The sequence below is a fragment of the Rattus rattus genome, chromosome 3 (genome assembly GCF_011064425.1).
Source record: "Rattus rattus isolate New Zealand chromosome 3, Rrattus_CSIRO_v1, whole genome shotgun sequence".
NCBI lineage: Eukaryota > Metazoa > Chordata > Mammalia > Rodentia > Muridae > Rattus > Rattus rattus.
This window is the reverse complement of record NC_046156.1, coordinates 91,164,600-91,190,145: the sequence shown is the minus strand read 5'-3', so window position 1 is coordinate 91,190,145 and position 25,546 is coordinate 91,164,600. Positions and strand designations below refer to the sequence as shown.

Here is a 25,546-nt window from a genome sequence, read left to right as displayed (position 1 = left end):
TAGAATTCTGCACTAAACTCATCTGGTCTTGGCCTTTTTTCTTTTTTTCGTTTTGGTTAGGAGACTTTTTTTCCCCATCTTTATTAACTTGAATATTTCTTATTTACATTTCGATTGTTATTCCCCTTCCCTGTTTCCAGGCCAACATCCTGCTAGCTCCTCCCCCTCCCCTCTTCTATGGGTGTTCCCCTCCCCATCCTCCCCCCATTACCACCCTACCCCCAACAATCACGTTCACTAGGGGTTCAGTCTTGGCAGGACCAAGGGCTTCCCCTTCCACTGGTGCTCTTACTAGGCTATTCATTGCTACGTATGCAGGTTGGAGTCCAGGGTCAGTCCATGTATAGTCTTTGGGTAGTGGCTTAGTCCCTGGAAACTCTGGTTGGTTGGCATTGTTGTTCATATGGGGTCTCGAGTCCCTTCAAGCTCTTTCAGTCCTTTCTAAGATTGGTTAGGAGACTTTTAATAACTACTTTTATGTCTTGAAAAATTATGTGACTGTTTAGATGCTTTGTCTGATCCTGGTTTAATTTCGGTACCTGATCTCTGTCTAGAAAATTGTCCATTTCATCCGGATATTCCAGTTTTTTAGGACATAGGCTTTTGTAGTAGGATCTGATGATTTTTTGGATTTCCTCAGATTTTTTGTTATGTATGCCTTTTCATTTCTGATTTTGTTAACTTGGACACATTCTCTGTGTCCTCTGGTTAGTTTGGCTAAGGTTTTATCTATCTTGCTGATTTTCTCAAAGAACCAGCTTTTGGTTCTGTTGATTCTTTGTATAGTCCTTTTTGTTTCTACTTGGTTGATTTCAGCTCTGAGTTTGATTATTTCCTGCCTTCCACTCCTCCTGGGTGTATTTGCTTCTTTTTGTTCTAGAGCTTTCAGGTGTGCTGTCAAGCTGCTGATATATGCTCTCTCCTGTTTCTTTCTGCAGGCACTCAGAGCTATGGGTTTTCCTCTTAGCACAGCTTTCATTGTGTTCCATAAGTTTGGGTATGTTGTACCTTTATTTTCATTAAATTCTAAGAAGTAATTAATTTCTTTCCTTATTTCTTCCTTGACCAGGTTATCATTGAGTAGAGCATTGTTCAATTTCCATGTATACGTGGGCATTCTTTTCTTATTGTTATTGAAGACCAGCTTTAGCCTGGGGTGGTCTGATAGGACGCATGGGATTGCTTTTATCTTTCTGTATCTGTTGAGGCATGTTTTGTGCCTGATTATATGGTCAATTTTGGAGAAAGTATCATGAGGTGGTGAGAAGGTATGTCCTTTTGTTTTAGGATAGAATGTTCTATAAATATCTGTTAAGTCCATTTGGTTCATAACTTCTGTTTGTCTGTCTATGTCTCTGTTTAATTTCTGTTTCCATGATCTGTCCATTGATGAGAGTGGGATGTTGAAATCTCCTACTATTATTGTGTGAGGTGCAATGTGTGCTTTGAGCTTTAGTAAGATTTCTTTTGTGTATGTAGGTGCCCTTGTATTTGGAGCATAGAAATTTAGGATTGAGAGTACATCTTGGTGGATTTTTCCTTTGAAGAATGTGACATGTCCTTCCTTACCTTTTTTTGACAACTTTTGGTTGAAAGTTGATTGTATTCGATATTAGAATGGCTATTCCAGCTTGCTTCTTCAGACCATTTCCTTGGATTGTTGTTTTCCAGCCTTTTACTCTGTGGTAGTGTCTATCTTTGTCTCTGAAGTGTGTTTTTTGTAGGCAAAAAAATGCTGGGTCCTCATTATATATTCAGTTTGTTAATCTGTGTCTTTTTATTAGGGAATTGAGTCCATTGATGTTGAGAGATATTAAGGAATAGTGATTGTTGTTTCCTGTTATCCTCGTATTTGGAGGCGAGATTATGTTTGTATGCTTGTCTTCTCTTTTTTTTGTTGCAAAACAATTAGTTTCTTGCTTTTTCTAGGGTGTAGCTTACCTCCTTATGTTGGGCTTTACCATTTATTATCTGTTGTAGGGCTGGATTTGTAGGAAGATATTGTGTAAATTTGGTTTTGTCATGGAATATCTTGGTTTCTCCATCTATGTTAATTGAGAGTTTTGCTTGATACAGTAACCTGGGCTGACATTTGTGTTCTCTTAGGGTCTGTATAACATCTGTCCAGGATCTTTTGGCTTTCATAGACTCTGGTGAGAAGTATGGTGTAATTCTGATAGGTCTACCTTTATATGTTACTTGACCTTTTTCCCTTACTGCTTTTAATATTCTTTATTTTGTGCATTTGGGGTTGCGACAGGAGGAGCTTCTTTTCTGGTCCAATCTATTTGGAGTTCTGTAGGCTTCTTGTATGTTTATGGGCATCTCTTTCTTTAGGCTAGGAAAGTTTTCTTCTATAATTTTGTTGAAGATATTTACTGGTCCTTTGAGTTGGGAGTCTTCACTCTCTTTTATACCTATTATCCTTAGGTTTGATCTCATAGTGTCCTGGGTCTTCTGTATGTTTTGGGCCAGTAGGTTTTTACATTTTATATTATCTTTGACAGGTGTATCAATGATTTCCATGGAATCTTCTGCTTGTGAGATTCTCTCTTCTATCTCTTGTATTCTGTTGGTGATGCTTGTATCTACGGCTCCTTGTCTCTTCCTTTGGTTTTCTATATTCAGTGTTGTCTCCCTTTGTACTTTCTTTATTGTTTCTATTTCCATTTTCAATTCCTTCACCTGTTTGATTGTGTTTTCTTGTAATTCTTTCAGGGAATTTTGTGTTTCCTCTTTAAGGGCTTCTACTTGTTTATTTGCTCTTTCCTGCATTTGTCTACATGAGTTCTTCATGTTTTTCTTAAACTCCTCCATCATTATCAAAAAAATGTGACTTCAAATCTAAATCTTGCTTTTCTTGTGTGTTTGGATATCCAATATTTCCTTTGGTGGGAGAACTGGGCTCTGATGATGTCAAGTAGTCTTGGTTTCTGTTGCTTAGCTTCCTGTGCTTGCCTCTAGCCATTGAGTTGCCTCTGGTGTTTGCTTGTCTTGCTGTTTCTGGGAGTGACTTGGCCCTGTTGTAGGCCTCTGTGTCAGCACTCCTGTACAACTGTTTTCCTGTTTCATTTCAGTCTTTCCTGAGAACAGGTACTCTGCTCTCAGCTGTGGTGGAGCTCCTTGAGACTCTATTCCAGCTCTAGCCTCGGGCAGGAATCAAAGTGTCCTGTTCCTGATTGCTTGTCTAGGTCCTTGTACCTAGCAGGCACAGTTGGTACTATGCGATTCCCTCTTGGGTCTGGACTGTGGGCAGAAGGTATTCTCTAACTTCTCAGGATTATCCACAATTCTGAGGTTCCAGCTCTCTCCCCCATGGAATTTGTGTGCAGGGAGCTGTTTGGCGGGATCAGTTCGGTCCTGGGTACAGATCAGAACCACGGGTCCTGGCGGCTGTCTGTTTCTATATCCCTCTGTCCAGACTCACTGTGCAGTTCCCCCCTGGACCAGGGATGTGGTCCGAGGTGTTCAGAGTCTCAGTTTGTCCTGCAGCCTTGGGATGTCTGCACTCCTGGGTGGACCACTCTCTTCCTGAGATTTGATGTTCTTTTCATACAGATCTTTCACTTGCTTGGTTAAAGTCACACTGAGGCATTTTATATTATTTGGGACTATTGTGAAGGGTGTCATTTCCATATTTTTTTTTCTCAGCCTGTTTATCCTTTGAGTATAGGAAGGCTACTGATTTGTTTGAATTAATTTTCTACCCAGGCACTTTGCTGAAGTTGTTTATCAGGCTTAGTAGCTCTCTGGTAGAACTTTTGGGGTCACTTAAGTATATTATCATATTGTCTGCAAATAGTGATATTGTGACTTCTTCCTTTCCAGTTTGTATCCATTTGACCTCCTTTCTTTGTCTGATTTCTTTGGTCAGGACTTCGAGTACTATACTGAATAAGTAGGGAGAGAGTGGCCATCCTTGTCTAGTTCCTGATTCTAGTGGGATTGCTTCAAGTGTCTCTCCATTTAGTTTAATGTTAGCAATTGGTTTGCTGTATATGGCTTTTACTGTGTTTAGGTATGTGCCTTGAATTCCTCATCCTTCCCAGGACTTTTATCATGAAGGGGTGTTGAATTTTGTCATATGCTTTCTTAGCATCTAATGAAATGATCATGCAGTTTTTTTCTTTGAGTTTGCTATGTAGTCAATACATGGATATATTTCCATATATTGAACCATGCCTGCAAATCTGGTATGAAGACTACTTGATCATAATGGATGATCATTTTCATGATTTCTTGGATTTGGTTTGTGAGAATTTTATTCAGTATTTTCACGTCAATATTCATAAGGGAAATTGGTCTGAAGTTCTCTTTCTTTGTTGGGTCTTTGTGTGGTTTAGGTATAGGCATAATTCTGGCTTCATTGAAAGACTTTGGTAGTGCTCTGTCTGTTTCTATTTTGTGAAATAGTTTGGATAGTATTTGTATTTGGTCTTCTATGAAGGTCTGATAGAATTCTGCACTGAAGCCATCTGGACCTGGGCTCTTTTTGGTTGGGAGGCTTTTAATAACTGCTTCTATTTCTTTAGGAATTATGGGATTATTTCAATGTTTACTTGTTTCTGATTTAACTTTGGTACCTGGTATTGGTCTAGAAAATTGTCCATATCTCCAGATTTTCCAGTTTTGTTGAATATAGGCTTTTTTTCAATAGGATCTAATGATTTTTTGAATTCCCTCAGTTTCTGTTGTTACATCTCCCTTTTCATTTCTGATTTTGTTAATTTGGATACTCTTTCTGTGCCCTCTGGTTAGTCTGCCTAAGGCTTTATCTATCTTTTTGATTTTTTTTCAAAGAACCAGCTCCTTGTTTTGTTGATTCTTTGTATAGTCCTTTTTGTTTTTTCTTGGCTGATTTCAGCCCTGAGTTTGACTATTTCCTGCCTTTTACTCCTCTTGAGTGTATTTGTTTCTTTTTCTTCTAGAGCTATTTGGTATGCTGTCAAGCTGCTAATGCATGCTCTTTTCTGTTTCTTTTTAGAGGCACTATTAGTTTTCTTCTTTGTACTGCTTTCATTGTTTCCCATAACTTTGAGTATGGTGTGCCATCATTTTCATTAAATTCTAAAATGTCTTTAATTTCTTTATTCATTTCTTTCCTGACTGTTTTCCTTGAGTAGAGCATTGTTCAACTTCCGTGTGTATGCGAGCTTTCTGTTGTTTTTATTGTTAATGAAGACCAGCCTTAGTCCATGGTGATCTGACAGGACACATGGGTTTATTTGTATCTTCTTTTATCTTTTGAGGCCTGTATTTTTTTTTTTTTTTTGCCAATTATATGGTCAATTTTGGAGAAGGTACCATGAGGTACTGAGAAGAAGGTATATCCTTTATTTTTTAGGATGAAATAAAATATCTGTTAAGTCCATTTGTTTTATAAATTCTGCTAATTTCTCTATGTCTCTGTTTAATTTCTGTTTCCATTATCTGACCATTGATGAGTGGGCTGTTGAAATCTGGTAGTATTATTTTTGTCGGGCTGCAATTTGAACTTTAGTAAGGTTTCTTTCATGAATGTAGTTATCCTTGCATAGATATTTAGGATTTAGAGTTCATCTTGTTGGATTCTTCCTTTGATGAGTATGATTCTTCCTTATCTTTTTTGATATGTTTTGGTTGAAAGTCAATTTTCTTCGATATTAGAATGGCTACTCCAGCTTGTTTCTTTGGACCATTTGCTTGGAAAGTTGTTTTCCAGTCATTTACTCTGAGGTAGTGTCTGTCTTGTTTCTGAGGTATGTTTCCTGTATGCAGCAAAATGCTGGGTCCTCTTTACATTTCCAGTCTGTTAGTCTTTGTCTTTTTATTGGGGAATTGAGTCCATTGATATTAAGAGATATTAAGGCACATGATTGCTGCTTCCTGTTATATTTGTTGTTAAGTGTGGAATTATATTTGTGTGTCATTCTTCATTTGGTTTTGTTGCAAGGACATTACTTTCTTGCTTTTTCCAGTGTATATTTTCCCTTGTGTTTTAGTTTTCCATCTATTATCCTTTGTAGGGCTGGATTTGTAGAAAGATACTGTGTAAATTTGATTTTGTCATGGAATATCTTGGTTTCTACATCTATGTTAATTGAGGGTTGTGCTGGATATAGTAGCTTGGGCTGGCATTTTTGTTCTCTTAAGGTCTGTATGTCATCTGCCCAGGATCTTCTGACTTTCATAGTTTCTGGTGCGAAGTCTGGTATAATTCTGATAGTTCTGCCTTTATATGTTACTTGACCTTTTCCCCTTACTCTTTAGTGTTCTTTCTTTGTTTTGTGCATTTGGTGTTTTGACTATTATATGACAGGAGGAATTTCTCTTCTGGTCCAATCTATTTGGAGTTCTGTAGACTTCTTGTATAAACATATGTGCATCTCTTTCTTTAGGTTAGGGAAGATTTGTTGAAGATATTTACTGGCCCTTTAAGTTGGGAATCGCCACTCTCTTCTAAACCTATTATACTTATGTTTGATCTTCTCATTGTATCTTGGACTTCCTGGATGTTTTGGGTTAGGAGCTTTTTGTGTTTTGCATTTTCTTTTATGGCGTTGTCAATTTGTCTCCCCTGAGCTCTCACTTTTGTCTGCACTTCTGAGATTCCAGCTCTCTCCCCCAAGGGATCTGGGTACAGTAAGCTGTGTGACTGCATCAGCTCAGGAAGCAGGTGATCCTATTATTTTTGTTGTTAGAGGTGTTTTTGTTATGTTTTTGTGGCTATCTTCTTATGACGTTTTTGAATGGAGATTACTTTATTGCTTTTTGTAGAGTGTAGTTTCCTTCCTTGTCTTGGAGTTTTCCTGGATATAGTAGACTGGGCTGGCATTTTTGTTCTCTTATAGTCTATATGACATGTGCCTAGGATCTTCTAGCTTTCTTTTTTTTTTTTCTTGGATATTTTTTATTTACATTTCAAATGTTATTTCCTTTCCTGGTTTCCCCGGCCATAAACCCCCTATTCTATCCCCTTCCTCTTCTTCTATTGGGGTATTCCCCCTTCCCAAACCCTGTCCCCCTTCCATAGTCTCTATTGAGAAGTCTGGTCTAATTCTGATAAGCTTGCCTTTATATGTTACTTGATCCTTTCCCCTTACTTCTTTTAGTATTTTTTTTTGTTTTTGTTTTGTGCAATTAGTATTTTGACTATTATGTGATAGGAGGAATTTCTTTTTCGGTTCACTCTATTTGGAATTCTGTAGACTTCTTGTATATTTATGGGATCTCTTTCTTTAGGTTAGGGATGATCATTTTGTTGGAGATATTTCCTGGCCCTTTAAGGTCAGAATCTTTACTCTCTTCTATACTTATTACACTTAGGTTTGATTTTCTCATTGTGCAGGTGTTTTGCTTGAGGATCTTTTTCTGATTTGCATTTCCTTTGACTATTGTGTCAATGTTTTCCATGGTATCTTCTGCTCCTGAGATTCTTCAATCTCTTGTATTCTGTTGGTGATGCTTTCGTCTGTGACTCCTGATTCCTTTTTTAGGTTTTCTATCTCTTGGGTTGTCTCTCTTTGTGATTTCTTTATTGTTTTCTATTTCCTTTTTTTGATCTTGGATGGTTTTGTTCAATTCCTTCACCTGTTTGGTTGTGTTTTCCTGTACTTCTTTAAGGGATTTTTGTGTTTCTCCTTTAAGGCTTTCTCTTATTTACCTCTGTTGTCCTGTTTTTCTTTAAGTGAGTTATTTATGTCCTTCTTAATATCCTCTAACATTATCTTGAGATGTTATTTCAAATCAGAATCTTTCTTTTCCAGTGTGGTTGGGTGTTCAGGACTTGCTGTGGTAGGAAAACTAGGTTTTGATGATGCCAAGTGGCCTTTGTTTCTGTTGCTTAAGTTCTTGCACTTGCCTCTTGCCATCTGTTTATCTTCGGTGTTAGCTGGTCTTGCTTTCTTTGAGAGTGGCTTGACCCTCCTGTAAGCCTGTGTGTCAGCACTCCTGTGAGACCAGCTCTCCTGGTGGGTCTGGGTACAGAGAGCTCTGGCACAGGGTCAGCTCTGGGCACAGTAAAAAATCCAGAAGGATCGTGACTCACACTTCTCCTCATTTCCTATCTCTGCACTTCTTAGCAATGCTGTGGCTCCTGCTTCCTAGTCTTTCAGTGTCAGCTACCACGCTCTATGCACCTGACTCCTACATCCTTCCCTCACTCAGGACCTGTGATGGGGCAAGTTGAGCCTTTTGTCATTGTTCCCTAATCTTAGCCCCCTATGGTGGTTCCATTTTGAACAACAGGTTTTCTCCTGAGATAGTAGTTAGATAGTGTGAGCTTCTGAGACAGAGTGACAAAGGGGACTTCCTTTCCACCACTGACCCACCTGATATAAGAATGAGCTTTTTTATTTTGTTCACAATATTTTTTAATTGTTTCACATGAATTTCACATCTTGTACTCCACTGGCGTTGCAGAAACCAAAGGCCTTGCGCCAGACAAATGACTCATTGCAACGAACATTTCCAACTAGAGCTGTTGGGACAAAAGGGTATATGTACTGAGTGACACAGCACAGCTTCCTCCCTGAGGGATCAACTTCTGAAGTTCCTCAGGTTAGGGTTGCATGCCTCTCAGCCTGCCTCGCTTCGGAGGGGCCTCTTCCCTCCACCTTCCCTCCATCCACGGTGACCTCGTGGTCATAGCTGTGTTTGATTTACTGTTTTGTTTTTTGTTTTTTGTTTTGTTTTTTGTGCCTTACTGATCTCTATTCTTTACACTTTTCACATATGGTTTCCTTTCCTCTATAAATTCCCAAATCTCTTCTTTTCCTGTTGTTTTTCGTCTGAAGTCTCCTTTTTCCCTGTAGCATGCAGTTTCTACTACCCCTCCTTAAGCTCTGGGCAGACCTGTGCTACCAGCCATGGCTCAGGAGTCACCTCGGATCTGTGGATGAAACACACACACACACACACACACACACACACACACACACACAGAGCTTATTTTTAATATGCTTTCTAGATCAAATGTTCGGGCACTTCTAAGTCTCCCACAGCTAACATTCCCTTACTTTCATCCCCAGCTCAACACCTCCAATTCTATTCCCAGCTTAGTTGCTCAGTTAAGTTTAGTCCTAGCTCAACATCTCTAAATCTGCCCTCTACTTAGTTGCCCAGTTACATTCTCCTTGCTCAGCACCCTAAATCTGCGCTTAGCTTAGTTGCCTTTCTAATTTTCTGCCTGTTGGGGAAGGGGGCCAATGGTCACTCTACCTGAGATCTCACATGGCTGGTGGCTCTTTCCCCCTTCAAAGCATTGTGAAATTTTCTTTCCTTCTGTCTTTTAGCCTGCCTATGGGATTTTGGAAATCCAACCTCTTCTGCTAGCCACAGGCAGCTAGAATCTTTATTGATCAAGAACCAATTAGCATTCACATGCAGATTCCAGTTGAAAGCATCAGAACTATGGCCACATTTTCCCTATTCTGACAGGACCTTCTACCACCTTGCAAGAAACTTCAGAGTGAAAATTTTATAATGCAGTGTACATTTACATTTAAAGACATCACTATATTGTCAACCATATTTCAAGTGTCTTTTACACATGTGGATAGAGGTTGTCATAGTACATAAAAAAAAGAGACCAAGAACAATCACTGTAATTTCATCAATTAAATATGTATTTGAAATGATTTTCTATATAAAATTATTTGTAGAGCATTGAATTTTTACCAAATGTTTTCTTCTATTGTTTTTTAACTTCGTGTTGCTTTCTAGCTAATGTACTATATGAAGGAAATTAAATTTAAATCACATGAGGAAAAGTGGGTAGTTCTGGATGATAATGGAGATTTGAAGTTTGGACACTATGATATCCTAAACTGGCAATTAGATGATAGTGGAGAAATTTCCTTTGTGACAGTTGGGAGATTTAACTTCAAAACTGACATGTTTGAGCTCATTATTCCAACAAATTCTACAATATTTTGGAACACTGAGTCATCAAGGGTGAGTTGACCTGATATATATATATATATATGTATATATATTCTTTATATTTATAGAAGTTTATATAGAATATATTCTTTATATTTATAGAAGTTTACATATTTTTAAAGGTAACAATGAGATGTTAAAATCTAAGAAATTAGTTTAAATACAAATCAGTTTTCCTGACTAAAACATATTTAAAAATATAACGTGACATATATATATATTTTTTAATACACATGAAAAGATCTTTTATTTTGTTCTCAATTTTCTATCACATTCAAGGAAAATTTATATAATTTTTATTGTACAATTTTAACTTATGTCATTTTTACAGTTTTACTTTTTGAGTACCTTTGAATGCTTTGGTGCTTAGTGATTCCAGTTTTTTTTTTTTATGAGTCAGCATGGGCTTTATTGGACTACTTTATAGAATTCTCTTTTAGTATATGTTCATTTTGGTGGTTCGGGTTCTCTAATACACCTTAGCGTCTGTCTAGGTCTGCTTACCCACCTTCTCTTACCTGGAGTGCTGTAGAACTGTACCGTCTGTGACTTATATTTTTAACTTTTGGAATATTTTCTTGGATTTTAGTATTAACCATTAGTTTCAATATGTTCCTTCTCAATAACTCTGACCATAGTTATTTTTGACCTTTTTTGTTTCGCTTCATTTTTCTATTTATGTAGTGGTGAGGAGTGTACATGACTATGTATGATATGAGCTTTATGAGTTCAGACCAGGTCAGATTCCATCACTGGGAGAGGGATGTAGGTACCAGGTCCACTATTAACAAAAATACTATTTGCAATTGCTGGCAAAAACAATATCAATTTTCTTCAATTGAATGTTACTGGATATATCAACCACACTTTAGGGCAGGTCCCATCCCAAAAATAGTTGACTAATACAAAACAAATTCCATTTGTGTGTGTGTGTGTGTGTGTGTGTGTGTGTGTTGTGTGTTTGAGCAGTTGTTTTGCAATTTATTTTACTTATTATATTTTGTTTGCTTATTTTGTTTTTTCCTTTCTTAAGAAAGGGAGAGAAAGACAATGAGCATACATGGGTAGGGAGAAGGAAAAGATCTAGGAAGAGATGAGAGAGAGAGAAAAAGTCGATCAAAATCTACTATATGAAAATTTTAAGTAAAAAAGAAACACTTTCCCATCCCTAGAATATGATATAAATTTATTTGTGAACATCTCCTTTATTTACTATTTCAAAGTATACATCTTTGTAAAATATATGTTATAAAAGGAGGGTTGTGTTTGACATAATTTTTTTCTTTTTTAAAATTATTTATTTAACTGCTTCCCCAGGTCCTCCTCATGTAGTCCCTCCCCAATCCCCCTTATCTTTCTCCTCTGAGAGGATTCCTCCCCTCATCTTCCCCAACCCAGGAGCATCAAGTCTCTGTAGTGTCAGGTGTATCCTCTCCTACTGAGGCCAGACAAGGTAACCCTGTTGGGGAACAGATCCCGCAGACAGGCTGCTGCTTTAGGGACAGCCCCTGCTCCAGTTGTTGAAATCATATGGAGACTTGGCTGTACATTTGCTATATATGTGTCAGGGCCCTTGCTCCCCTCTGTGTGCTCACAAAATTTTTTTATCGGATATTTTATTTACATGTCAAATGTTATCTGCTTTCCCGGTTTCTCCTCCAGAATCCCCCATCCCATCTTGCCTCCCCCTGCTTCTGTGAGGGTGCTTCCACCCACCCTGGCATTCCCCTACACTGAAGTATTGAACCTTCCCAGGACCAAGGCCCTATCCGCCTATTGACGTCCAACAAGGCCATCCTCTGCTACATATGAGCTTGGAGCCATAGGTCCATCTTTGTTTGACACAAAAATTTATAAATTGACTCAGAAAGAAAATATTTTTGGACTATTCCTCTTATGAAATTCTGTTATGTCTTTTAAATTTTCTCCCTAGAACTGACTTACTTTAGTTTAACCATTTATGAAACATCTTTAATTTTAACATTATGTTGGGATGATTATGCTGAGAAGAAATATGTTTCAGGATTTTAGGAAGATTTGGAGTTTTAAATTCTTTTTAACAGGAATGGACTAAGCAAACTGTCCCATCTGCAGCATTCCATGTGGCCTCAGTTCACTCCTGATCACCAAGATCTGGTGATCTTGACAAAGAACTGTCACTACAATTAGTTTGGCAATTCCAGAGTCAATCAAAAGATTATTCTTTAGCCCAAGTTCTTCCTAGGTGCTCTATATTGTCATGCTTTGTCTGCTATGTTTGCTCAGTATGCTGCACTGATTCCTTTTATTAATAGGACATATGTCTCTATGGAACTACAAACCAGAACTTTCACCATTTCACAAGTGGGCAAGTTTTGAGGCTTTAAAAATATCTACTATCTTTGTCTTTGCTAGCGTCCAGATTCATTCTGCACACAAGTATGTCCTCCAGGGACCCGGAAGGGGATTCGCCAGGGGCAACCCATATGCTGCTTTGATTGCATCCCATGTGCTGATGGATATGTGTCAGAGAAACCAGGTAGAGATAGCCATTTTTGCTAATTGGTAGCAATATAGTTAAATTAACCAAGGGATGTCAGATAGCTTCTTATAAGTCTTTATAGGCAGAGTATAACAAAAATTCATCAAACTAGTAAAATTTTCTACTGTATAGTGTGATCAAAGGAAAATATTAGTTTCCACTTCTGATATAAGACAAGACCTACTACCATGAAGTTCATAAAGAAATACCAAACAAAATAAATAAAATGTGAAGTAAAAATAAATTCATAAAGTCTTCATATTACTGGATTTTTAAGTAGACTCAGCACTAACTGCAGTTGGGAGAAGGTTACACATTTGTCTTAAGTTATAGGCACTGAAAGCACATGCTTTGCACAGTTGCTGTGGAATGGACTGCTATGACGGCCTGCTCAGTTGATGCTCTCTGAAGGACAATTAGGCAGTCTTGGTGTTGTGTACAGTGTTGGACCAGGTTGATTTATATTTCCATTTGGTTTTTAGTTGAAGAATCAAAAATGCACTTGTCTTTTGTCATGTAGAGTTCAGAGAATAATTGTGTAAAAATGATAAAATGGTCTGTGATGGAAAACAAGCACCTTGTAACCCGCACAACTCCCTGGAAACAGTTCCCCCAGTCTCCACACAGAATTCCACTCAGAGATGTCCGGCTCAGGAGTCAGAGTGGTTGAAAGCAAACACCATTCTTTATCTTATTTTTTTTAAAAAAACAACACTGAATAGATCTATTCTATAATCTACCATAACCTCACCTCAATTAGCTTTTCCTTGTTCACCAATGCTTGCTCTTAGAGTTTCCCTCCAGATTTAGCCTTCTTAGCCTCAGAGACCATGATTGGTGGTTTTGTTTTTCTTCCCATCATCCTCATCACTCATTGGAATGAGCACCTAGAGTTGGAAACATTTGGGTGGGCACATGCATGATTCTCCTCCATGAAAGGGTATTGGATAAGAGACTGAAAACACAAGGGGTTTGACCAGCTGTGTCCCAATCATTTTGATTGTTTACCTCAGAACCTGTGACTTTCTCATTACTGGGCTGTTCTGGAGTTGATAAAGAAGCATACTTCCTTCTTCAATAGGGAGTTAAAGCAGAAACATAGAGATCGTCAGTGTAAAAAGACCAATTCAAGAAAGGCTTGAATTGAGAAGAAATGTTCAAGTTCTGAAGTCGAAAACAACCCTCAATCTGTCATAGCATCTACAGACACCAATACTCTTTCCCACTATTAAGTATAAATATTATATCTATTCTTTAACAGATTTCAGTAAACATTGTTCAGACCTTTAACTGGCCTGGACTGTTCAGAGTTAAAAGTGACAACTGGGTTCCACTGAAGTCAATTCTGTTTTTTTCTCAATAGGCCAGAGGGAATGTGATCCATGCAGTGAAGATGACTGGTCCAATGCAGAGAAGAGCAAGTGTGTACCAAAGCTTGTGGAATTCCTCGCTTATGAGGAGGCCCTGGGGTTCACCCTTGTCATCCTTTCCATATTTGGGGCACTTGTGGTCTTGGCAGTCACTGTTGTATATGTGATACACAGACATACTCCATTGGTGAAAGCCAATGACAGAGAGTTGAGTTTCCTCATTCAGATGTCTCTGGTTATCACGGTGCTCTCATCCATGCTGTTCATAGGCAAGTCATCCAACTGGACATGCATGGCCCGCCAGGTCACTCTGGCACTGGGCTTTTGCCTTTGTCTGTCTTCCACTCTTGGAAAGACTATTTCACTCTTTTTTGCGTACAGGATTTCCAAATCCAAAACCCGGCTTATATCCATGAGCCCCATTTATCGAAAACTAATTGTGCTGATCTGTGTTGTAGGGGAGATTGGTGTATGCACAGCTTACTTGGTGTTGGAGCCTCCAAGGATGTTCAAGAACATTGAACCTCAAAATGTAAAGATCATCTTTGAATGTAATGAAGGGTCTATAGAGTTTCTGTGTGCTATATTTGGGTTTGATGTTTTTCTGGCTCTGCTGTGTTTCCTTACAACCTTTGTGGCTCGCAAGCTGCCAGATAACTATTATGAAGGGAAATGTATCACTTTTGGGATGCTGGTCTTTTTCATTGTCTGGATCTCTTTTGTCCCTGCTTACTTGAGCACTAAAGGCAAATTCAAAGTAGCTGTGGAAATATTTGCCATTTTGGCATCCAGCTATGGCTTGTTAGGCTGTATATTTCTTCCCAAGTGTTTCATTATCTTGCTGAGGCCAAAGAGGAACACGGATGAAACTGTTGGTGGAAGAGTCCCCACTGTTGACAGGAGCATCCAGCTGACTTCAGCCTCTGTGAGCAGTGAGCTTAACAGCACAACAGTGTCAACTGTTCTGGATGAGTAGAGCTGTGAGCTCTAAGTGTCAGGCAAAGCTGGAAGGCAACTTGCCTCAACCTTTCTTTGTATATTGTGATGAAGCAGCTGCTGATGTTGTAGAGTAGTATTGGTTGTAGCTCTGTTGATGTAGGTTTAACCTAATGAATGGTATCTCAGTCTGTGACATGGCATTCAGTATAGATTAGAATGTCACTTATGTTTGAAATAGGAAACCATTTTATTAGGTTTTAAAATAGAGGCTCTAAATAAACACAATTCATCAGACATTGTATTAAAAATGGTTCATGAATATTTTTTCTGATTTTCTTTTTCATAAGTTTACATCAAATAAAAATAGAGGCAGGTTTTAAAGAGATCTTTTCTTATACTGTTGATACCTCTCTGAAATAGTCCTATTTTTTTTTAATTATGACTCTGAAGCCTAAGGAAATGGCTGAGTTGTTAAGAGCCTTGGCAGCTTTTCAAGCAGACCCAGGTTAATTTCTTCCATCCTACATGGTGGCTCATAACTGTTTGCAACTGGTTCCAGGGGCAACAATTCCTTCTTCTGGGAGCCAGGCATGCTCATGCCTCATAATAATGCTTATAGGCAGAGTTCTATGACAAGTAAAATAAAAGAAAGGAAAATTTTTATTTTGACATCTTCCCCATGGGCAGAAGCTTTAAAGAGTTCTTGGAAGATAATCTGTGCTTTCAAAGACACAAGACTGAGGGTTTTGAAATACTGATAGAATTAATGATGATAGGTAAGCTTCTCTGAAGCAAGGTATGATCCTACTCCATGATTCTCTGGGCGAGAGTAAATGCTAAAATGTCTGAGTTTCAAAACATTCCTCTGAGAAATAAATACAAAGGGAGTTGTGATGCCAGCCCAGTCTTAATTAGATTATATGGTAAAGATCTATGGCAAACATTTACCTAGACCAAGGCTTAGAATGCAAGACTATTTTTCTTAAAATTTATTTTATACATGTGAGTACACTGTCACTGTCTTTAGACACACCAGAAGAAAGTATCGGATCTCATTGTAGATGGTTGTGAGCCTCCATGCAGTTGCTGAGAATTGAACTCAGGACCTCTAGAAGAGCAGTCAGTCAATGCTCTTCACTGCTGAGCCATCTCTCCAGCCCTAGTATGCAAGACTCCTTAAAAATATTTCTTAGTGATACACAACGATAATCTGTCCTTTGATTATATAGCTATGTAATTTTACTTCCCACATGTTAATGTTATAGATATGTTTTCAGTCTCCTTGACATGAAATGTAAAAAATGACCTATATATTTTTAAAAGCACGTGAGTTAAACATGTGGCAAACACGACTTACAGACTTGTGGACAGTATAAACTGCATGTGTACATCTGGCAGTAGGCATACAAGAAGAGCAGAATATGGTGCGGTTTCAAGAGAGCTTTATCTTTGTGATTTTCGGCTCCTCAAACTTGTCAGGGATTTCTTCTGTAGGTGTGTCAGAGCAGAAAGTAAAACCATGATGTATAACTAAGCAGAATCCTGCATGAGCTTTTTATTGATTTAAAAACAAGATTATTCTAGACCAGATATAGATAATGACCTTTCCATAATTTAAATAAGAGTTTATATCAAACCTTGGTAAAACCTTGGTCAAAGTGATCACATTTGCTTCAGGGACACTGCACACCAGTGTTTTCTAGATAGACATCTGGTCACCTATTTATTGCCCAATACTTTCTTAGTGTTCCTCATTATAATCCTTATAATCACTAGATAGGTTTATATCACAAGTATAAAGCAGAGGATGTTTGCTTTCCTTAGCCATCATTGCTTTATTCTTTTTGTCTATTTATTTGCATTTTTCATTCACAGGGATATACCCTGGGAAAGAGAAAATGATTTTTCAAACCATAGAACAATGTGGAAAATGAAAACCCACAAGTTAACTTATTTTTCAACTGTTCATGCAATTTGGAAGATCTTACCAATATCTTTCAATTTTCAAACAAAGCTAGAAGAGGATATATTTGTAATGATGTGACTTGTTTTCTATTCAAACTATTTCAATCTCAGTGTCCTCCATTCCTTTTCTGAGATGTTGAATATTGAACATATGCTTTCTAAAAAGTTAGTAACAGAAACTCATGTCTCTCAGTAATACTGTCATTTTAATCTTGTATTCATGGCAATTACTTTCCTAATAGGCATCAAGTTCAGTAAATCTCAGATATAAAGTACAAAATATTGTTTTGACTTACACACTTAATGACAATGTATATGTCCCTTTATAGCTTTAAGGTGAAACAATTTAAGGTTATCTTTCATTGATTTGGCATAAAATAGTTATAGAACTGGCTAATGGCAGTTAAAATAAAAATATTTAATCATCTTTACTTGTATTTAATTTGTAAATACACATCAAACATTAAACTTTTGTCACAATATTAGAAGAGTTCTTTGGATAAATATATCACTTAAAATTATATCTAGCATTAAAACCCAGTCAATCTTCCAGCGTGGAGGGTAGAGCCAGGGTCATTGGTGCAGTTGTGCGTAGTGAAAAACCGCAAGAGTCGTGAAGCTAGCACAGCTGCTTGACCCAGTCTAGAAAAGCTGCACCAGGTGCTTTCTTTGCTATTGTGCTGTCCCTCACTTTGGGATTTGAATCTGTATGGGTTGCATTTGTGGGAGACTTTTTACACTATGAGTCATTCATGCCTTTTCCAAGAAAATTATTTCTGCTCTAAAAGATGTAACCTTACCTGGCCTCACTCAGGAGTCTTCATTGTGAAAAGCACAAAAGAGTTGGGTAGCCTGAGAGTTCTCTTGGCACACCTACCACTAAGCAAACTCAGAAACGATAGATTTGGCAACACATTAGATTACAGGCTCCCACCTACATGTAGTTTATAGGACACTGCCCCATGAAAATAAAATTTTAATAACAAAGTTAGTTTTTTCAAAATAACCTTTAATAATATATTAAAGGTTACCTGGATTAATACAAAAGAAATTCGAGAATTTTTCAATCATAAAAAGAGTGGCTCACATTGAATTAGTGAGGTTTTTAACTAAAAAACCTAGAGAAATCAAATGAATAGAACTAGTCTGCAATGTGGGCAAGCTTTCAAACTTTTAAGCTAAGCTAACTTACAAGCTGCATTTCAAACACTGTTCAGTGTTCAAGGCTTGGGAACTTATCTAGACTGACTCAGATATTTTTCTATGTAATGTTTCACTGAAGTATAAAATGTCATGTTATAACTGCTCACGTAGTCTAAAATGATTTGAGAATGATAATACCCATTCTCTCTGTAGTTGTAACACTTGTCTAGGGACAAAAGTGCTATCTGTATGTCTTTTGAAATCAAAAGTTTGCTTCTTCTGTGGAATCTGCATACATAAAGGGACATCCTGATTGTTAATGTGCATTATGAAGTATTTTATGTGCCTGGCCCCTTTAATGTTCCTGTGATCTACAGTGTCATTTGGGTCTTGGACTTCAGGGAACAGGAGAAGATCTAAAAAGTCAGCAGAGACTTGAGAACTGGGAGAAAGTAGTAGGAATAGGAGAGAGAGTAGAGATGGGAAGGAGGCAGACAGGGTCCAGGATGCAGGAGGGTAAGATCAGAGAAGAGAGTTAATATGAGAAGAAAGAAGACTGAAAAGGGATAGAGGAGGGAAGTGAGAGGAGAGAAAGAGGAGATTTGAGCAGAGTGAAGAAAAGAGACATTTGAAATTGAAAAGACAGTTGGTGACAGTTGAGCCAGGAAGAGCTGAACTGACAGTGAAGATATTGTTAGTGACAGATAGAGGAATCTACAAAGTAGCAAAAGAGAAAAATAGAGAATAAAAATCACACCAGTCAGAGATGCAAGCTTCTCTAGCTGTGATCTCTGATTCATTCTCCCTTTACCTGCCTCTGCCTGATCCATATCTCCTATGCTGAACACTGCCTGACTTCTGGGCTGGCCCCTAGCAGCTCACCACTCTCCATTTCTAGCTGAAGAGCTATTGACAGGTGATGGCTTCTGGCAGAGGAAGTATATTTCTTTAAGGGGGAAGACCCTGATAGGTTGGTTATGCTCCCGAGGATGGTCCCACATTCATTAATCCATGGGAAGGGCAAAGTGGCACTCAGGTTATGAAAAATTCCACATGAAGTTGGGAGGGGGTAAAGGAGTGTGTTGTGAGTCTGGGAGGATTAGCAGTATAAATGGAAGATATTATCAAAGTATATTGTATGCATCTATAAAATCTCAAGGAATTAATAAAATATTTTAAAATTAATTTCTAGTGAGACTGAAATCTTTGTTCACCCACGTATGTTGCTTTGTAAGTAAATTTTAACTAGAATTTGGTAGTGATGTTACTTACTGTAGCTGAACATTTGCTTGCTGCTCATGGTAGGCCTTAGGGAGAGGCCTGAATAATCTCAAGGTGTTGTGTCATAATTATGAGGTTGCTGGTGTTGGAAGTAACAAAATCTTCAAGACAGCATTATATGACATGAATGGGCTCTTTTAGTAAAAATAAATGTTTGCACCATGGGCAGCTTAACTCCCTCACCAAACAGTTAATTCGTTGGCTCATTAACATTGTTAACTAATGTGTGACTAATTAATTTATATTAATAAAATTTCTGACATTCTAGTATCCTAATTAAAACCCTTAATGTGTTTTTTGCTCAGGTGGAAGGGTGTCTTGGGACTCAGAAGCCCAGGAACCACACAAATCTGAAGGAAAGGTTATCCCAGTTGAAGGCATCCTAAGACACAGGGGCCCAGGAACCACACATCTCTGAAGTTGGTCAGTGTCCCTAGGGAATGTCCTTCTGAAACACGGGTGCCCCAGAACCATACAGCTTTGAGGGGTGACAGTGTCCTAGTGGAAGAGCATCCTGAGACACAGGAGCTCAGGAACCACTGAGCTCTGAGAGGAAAACTCCTTAGCAGAGTCATTGCAACTCCAAAGGGACTATATCCCCAGCTGAGCTGAGAAGCTCCGGAGCCTCAGCCCTGCTCCTCCTTTGCTCCTCCATCTTCGTTGACTGCTTTCCTCTTCAGATGCGAGAGTCACAACAGGCAGGAAATCTCATGAAAGAGATTTATTGGAGAGTCCAGGGTGTGGAGGGACGAATCCAGCGATGGATCAGCTTTCAGGGCAGAGATTTCCAGAGTGCAGATTGGTGTAATTTCAAGTCCTGAACTTGGGGAGCTCAGAGATTGGTGGGATTTTGCTGCGTGCAGAATAGAGTCTCCTCCTGGCCATCTTTGTTTCAAGATGTAGAACCTTTGGCTCCTCCAGCACCAGGTCTTTCTTTCACACTGCCATGCTTTTTACCATGACGATAATGGACTGAACCTCTGCAACTGTAAGCCAGCCCCAATGAAATGTTTGCCTTTGTAAGATTTGCCCCCATCATGGTGTCTTTTCATAGCAATAAATCCCTAACTAAGACAAAATTTGGTACCTATGATATATTTGACTGTTTTGCTTGTCTCAAAACAACCTGGTATAAATTCTGTTTTATAGTTACTAAAGTTTCTGCTTATACAGACCATTTTGATGAAAAGGAACAATCTGAGATAGGGAAAGTATAAAATATGTGTTTCAAGTATTAAAGGGCACTAGAAAGTGTAATGAATGCAGTTGAATCCTTTGTTCAAGGAGATAAACAGATTAAGGGAGTGGTGACCACAGGGCAAGATCCCGTTCAGCTAAGCTTATTGTTATGTGTTGTCAGTTGAAGAAGGAAAATTTAGATCTGAGCATTATTATCATTTTATTATTCCTTTAATTTGGACATAAAGAAATATGATTGTGTGTCAAATTGACAAGGGATGGTTTATGATGTCTCCACTCAATTGTCTACTTGACTATATCTGGCATGAACTACAATCCAGAGATGAAGGACACACCTGTGATCCAAATCTTGAGGCTGGAAGACATAGGCTTCTTGAGGTATGAAAATATTAGGTCTGAGTATGATGGTCCTTTAGTCCCAAGAGACAGATGCAAGTAGATCTCTGAGTTCAAGGCCAGCCCAAGACAGAGCAAGTTCCAAGCAGAGAAAAGCTTAAGTCCAGGTATAATGGCACCTACCTTTAATCCCAGCATTCAGGAGACAGGCATGCAGATCTCTGAGTTCAAGGTCAGTTCACAGAGCAAGTTCCAGGGTAGCCAAGATCAGGCAATGAAGGAGTTGGAAAACAGAAAGGTGGTGATGATATAATAGAACAAGTGCGTGTGTGCGTGTCTGTGTCTGCATCTGTGTCTGTGTATGCTATGTTCCAGCAGCAACAAGGAACAGAACTTGGCAGTTTCAACCATGTGGCTCCGGCGTTAAAGTCAAGAGTAGAAGTGATTAATGGAACAATTGATGGTGGTTAGCTGAAGCTAAGAAATTAGTGATGATTAAAGTATCACTGCGGTGAAGTTTTCAGGAAAGTGTTTTCTGAGAGCACAAAGAAGCTATGTTCTAAAGATAAGCAAGGTTGTAACTTGTGATGGAGCTGTAATGGTGGTACTGATTTTGAAGGCATGAGGAGCAGCTTAGGCTTGGCACTATGAGAGGCCAGGAAAGACCATTGGTAAAGTGCAGCCTCAATTGCAGCTGATAACCCAGGACTGAAATGGTCGTGCAAAGAAGTTGGGGCTTGGCACCATGAAGAAAGCCCATGAGAGGCTATTGGTGAAACCTAGTTGCAGTGGAAGACCCCAGTGTATTGGAGATGGCAGTACCATGGGATGACCATCAAAAACAACAGTAACAGTGGAGTGGAGCAGAGCCTAGAGTGCTACAGAGGGCAGATCTGAAGAAGCCCCTTGGAAGAGTCCAGAAGATGATGTGGAACACAGACATTTGAACAAGTAGTTGTAGAGTTGAAGTTGCCTTGGAGACCTCAAAATGTTAGATATGCCAGAGATGTCTTAGTCGGGGATTTTATTTCTGCATAAACATCGTGACAAAGAAGCAAGTTGGGGAGGCAAAGGTTTATTTAGCTTACACATGTACATTGGTTTCATCACCAAAGGAAGTCAGGACTGGAACTCACACAGGGCCGGGAGCAGGAGCTGCTGCAGAGGCCATGGAGAGATGTTACTGGCTTACTTCCCCTGACTTGCTCAGCTTGCTTTCTTATAGAATCTGAGACTACCAGCCCACGGATGGTACCACGCACAGGGGCCCTCTCCCCTTGATCACTAATTGAGAAAATGCCTTACAGCTGGAACTCACGGAGGCATTTCCTCAACAGAGGCTTCTTTCTCTGTGATAACTCCAGCTTGTGTCAGGTTGACACACAAAACCAGACAGTACAAGAGTCATGGGATACCTGCCCAGGAAAGCTGCTAATACTCAGCGGATCCAGCTCAAGAGCAAGAATTAAGTTACAGCCAAAAGAGCTGAAAGAAGTTGCACACCAGACATGGAGATGCAGAGGTTGGTGTTTGCCCAGTTAATTTTTGGTTAATTTTGCTTTGGTCCAGTATTTTCTCTATGATATTTTGGAGTGGGAATGTATATCCTGTGCCATAGTATATTGGAAATATGTGGAAATATTGATTTTCATTTTATAGGGGATTACAGTTAATTGACTGGATTAATCTCAGAAAAAAAACCCTCTGAGATTCATTAAAACTTTGTACTTTTAAACCTTGTTGATACTTGTTGATATGATAGAATATGAGAACTTTTGAAGTTGAACTAAATGTATTTCGCATTATGCTATTGATTAATAAGGCCTCCATAGACTCCTGTGTTTGAACAAGCCTATGGGGTTAGGGAGTGGAATCTGCTGGTTTGCATATGCTAGGTTCATGGGAAGTGGCACTATTAGGAAGTGGCCTTGTTGGAGCATGTATGTCACTGTGGGGGTGGGCTTTGAGGACTCCTAGTGCTCAAGCTCCATCCACTTTGGAAGTGATCTTTCTCCTACTTCCTGCAGCAGTGAGTCTCCTACTCGGTACCTTTGGATCCAGATGCAGAACTCTCGGATCCTCTAATACCAGGTCTATCTGCACACTGCCATGCTGCCTGCCATGATGACAGAGACTGAAACTCTGAAACTGTTAGGTGACCCCAATAAACTGATTGCCTTTATAAGAGCTGCTTTTGTCATGGTGTCTCTTCACAACATTAAAACCCTCACTAAGATACTTGGTTAATGCCAAATAGTTTACTATGTTCTCTTCATATATATTCATTGGTCATAAAGTTCAAGTTATGAATTGAGGACAGACAGTAAGAGGTAACAAATAATAACCAAATATTAAGTTAATTACTAGAACATAATGTAATAAGACATATGAATATATTTTTACTTAAAAATGATACTGTTCAAAGGACTGGAAGAGCTTGAAGGGGCTCAAGACCCCATATGAACAACAATGCCAACCAACCAGAGCTTCCAGGAACTAAGCCACTACCCAAAGACTATACATGGACTGACCCTGGGCTCCAACCTCATAGGCAGCAATGAATAGCCTAGTAAGGGCACAAGTGGAAGGGGAAGCCCTTGGTCCTGCCAAGACTGAACCCCTAGTGAACGTGATTGTTGGGGGGAGGGTGGCAATGGGGGGAGGATGAGGAGGGGAACACCCATATAGAAGAGGAGGGGGAGGGGCTAGGGGGATGTTGGCCCGGAAACTGGGAAAGGGAATAATGATCGAAATGTAAATAAGAAATACTCAAGTTAATAAAGATAACAAAAAAATGATACTGTTCTGTGTTTGTTATTCTGAGAATAATTTGAAACTTTCCTTCACGCTCTGCTTGCCACAGTTTGTATACCCAGGGATTGTGTGTGTGTGTGTGTGTGTGTGTGTGTGTGTGTGTGAAGTTGCCAATGGGGTGAGAAAATAGACACTTGAATGCATAAAAATGTAAAAAAAATAAAATGAAGGTTGCAATAATTTAATAGGTTACTGTCAAGGAAATAGAAAAATATAGCCCTTTACTCAGTGTCTCAGTCATAAACCCCTCACTTCCATCGATAACAGCATAAAAAAATGTTTCCACATTAGGACTGTCATTTTTGAATATGATCTTGGTCAGATTACTTCTTTCCCAGTAGGATATCCAAATCCCCAGACATTTAGATTTGATTGTCACTCACTATGGGAAGAAGCTCTGCTGTCCTTATTTTTTCTAGGCCAGGGTGGGGATTGAGAGAATTCGAGAGTGAATGTGTATTTATTGACCTGAGAACAGTTGTGTCAAAGACCCAAATGCCTCAAAGCCATGGAAATTGGTAAAGCCTCACCTCAGGAGATCTGTTTGTTATACTTCTACACCCCTTTCCCTATTTTTTTTTTTTTGGTTTTCTTTTTTTTTCTTTTTAATTCTTTTACTGGATTTTTAAAATTTATATTTCAAAGGTTATCTCCTTTCCTGGTTTTTCCCTCCAGACTCTCGCTATCTCCCCCAGCATCTATGAGGGTTCTCCTTCCCCTGCTCATCCATTTCCTTCCACCTCCCTGCTCTGATAGTCTTTTACAATGGGGCATTGAACCTTGACAGGACAAAGGGCCTCTCCACCCTTGATGCCCAACAAGGCCATCCTCTGCTACCTATGTGGTTGGAGCCATTGGTGTATCCCTTTGTACTCTTGGGACGGTGATTTAGTCTCAGGAAGCTCTGGGGGGGGGGCGGTCTGGTTGGTTGATAATGTTGTTTTTCTTATGGGGTTGCAAACCCCTTCAGCTCCTTCAGTCCTTTCTCTAACTCCTCCATTGGGGACCCTATTCTCAGTTCAATGGTTAGTGGAGAGTGTCCACCTCTGTATTTGTCAGGCTGTGGCAGAGTCTCTCAGGAGACAGCTATATCAGGCTCCTCTCAGCATGTACTTCTTGGCATCTGCAATATTTTCTGGGATTTATGTCTGTACATAAGATGCATCCCCATATTGGGCAGTCTCTGGTTGGCCTTTCAATCTCTGCTCCACACTTTGCCTCCATATTTCCCCCTGTGAGTATTTTGCTCCCCCTTCTAAGAAATTCTGAAGCATCCACACTTTGGTCTTTGCTTTTCTTGAACTTCATGTGTCTGTAAATTGTATCTTGTGGGTATTCTGAGCTTTTGGGCTAATATCTGCTTATCACTAACTGCATACATGTGCGTTCTTTTATGATTGGGTTACCTCACTCAGGATGATATTTTCTCATTTCATCCACTTGCCTAAGAATTTCATAAAGTTTTTAATAGCTGAATAGTACTCCGTTGTGTAAATGCAACAGATTTCCTGTATCCATTCCTCTGTTGAAGGATATCTGCAAACCCTTTCTTCTTTCTTGATCACACAATCATTTGTGGAAGGGTCTTAGGCTGTGCTCAAGAGTGTGGAAAGTCTTTGGTAATATTGGAAACTGAGCTGTGGGAGCCACACAGCTTCTAGCTGCAGGCAGCCTGATGTGTACCTTTTCCAAAGCAGACAGTCAGAGCACACTGAAATAGAGAGAGGAGAAAATGCACATACTTTAAATACCATATGCCAAAATAAGTAGTAGAAATAATGAGGTAGTATAATGGCATTAATCATGTGCTAGTCTTTACTTTGAAGTGTAGTGTCAAGAACCATCCCAAGGCAACTAGGAAATGCTCAAAGCAGGAGCAAGAGTCTTTCAAAGAAAAGAGAACACCAATTGCTTACACAATATCAAATGGGCAGCCCTGCAAATATTGATACAGGCAACAATTTACAGAATGAACAGGTTGTACTTGTGTTTTATATATACAAAGACATACATGCAGATGTATATATGTAATAATAATGAAAAATGCAATGAATTT

General features: G+C 39.0%; 1 protein-coding gene across 1 annotated transcript in view; it reads left to right on the top strand.

Annotated features, from left to right (window-relative positions):
- LOC116896821 (vomeronasal type-2 receptor 1) overlaps positions 1-15,134 on the top strand; it is a 39,679-nt gene extending 24,545 nt beyond the window's left edge. The window contains exons 4-6 of the mRNA XM_032898298.1: positions 9,703-9,933; positions 12,316-12,439; positions 13,806-15,134. Of these exons, the coding sequence (XP_032754189.1) occupies positions 9,703-9,933; positions 12,316-12,439; positions 13,806-14,788 (1,338 nt within the window). The 3' untranslated portion in view covers positions 14,789-15,134. The remainder of the gene's footprint in view (positions 1-9,702; positions 9,934-12,315; positions 12,440-13,805) is intronic.
- Positions 15,135-25,546: the final 10,412 nt, after the last annotated feature.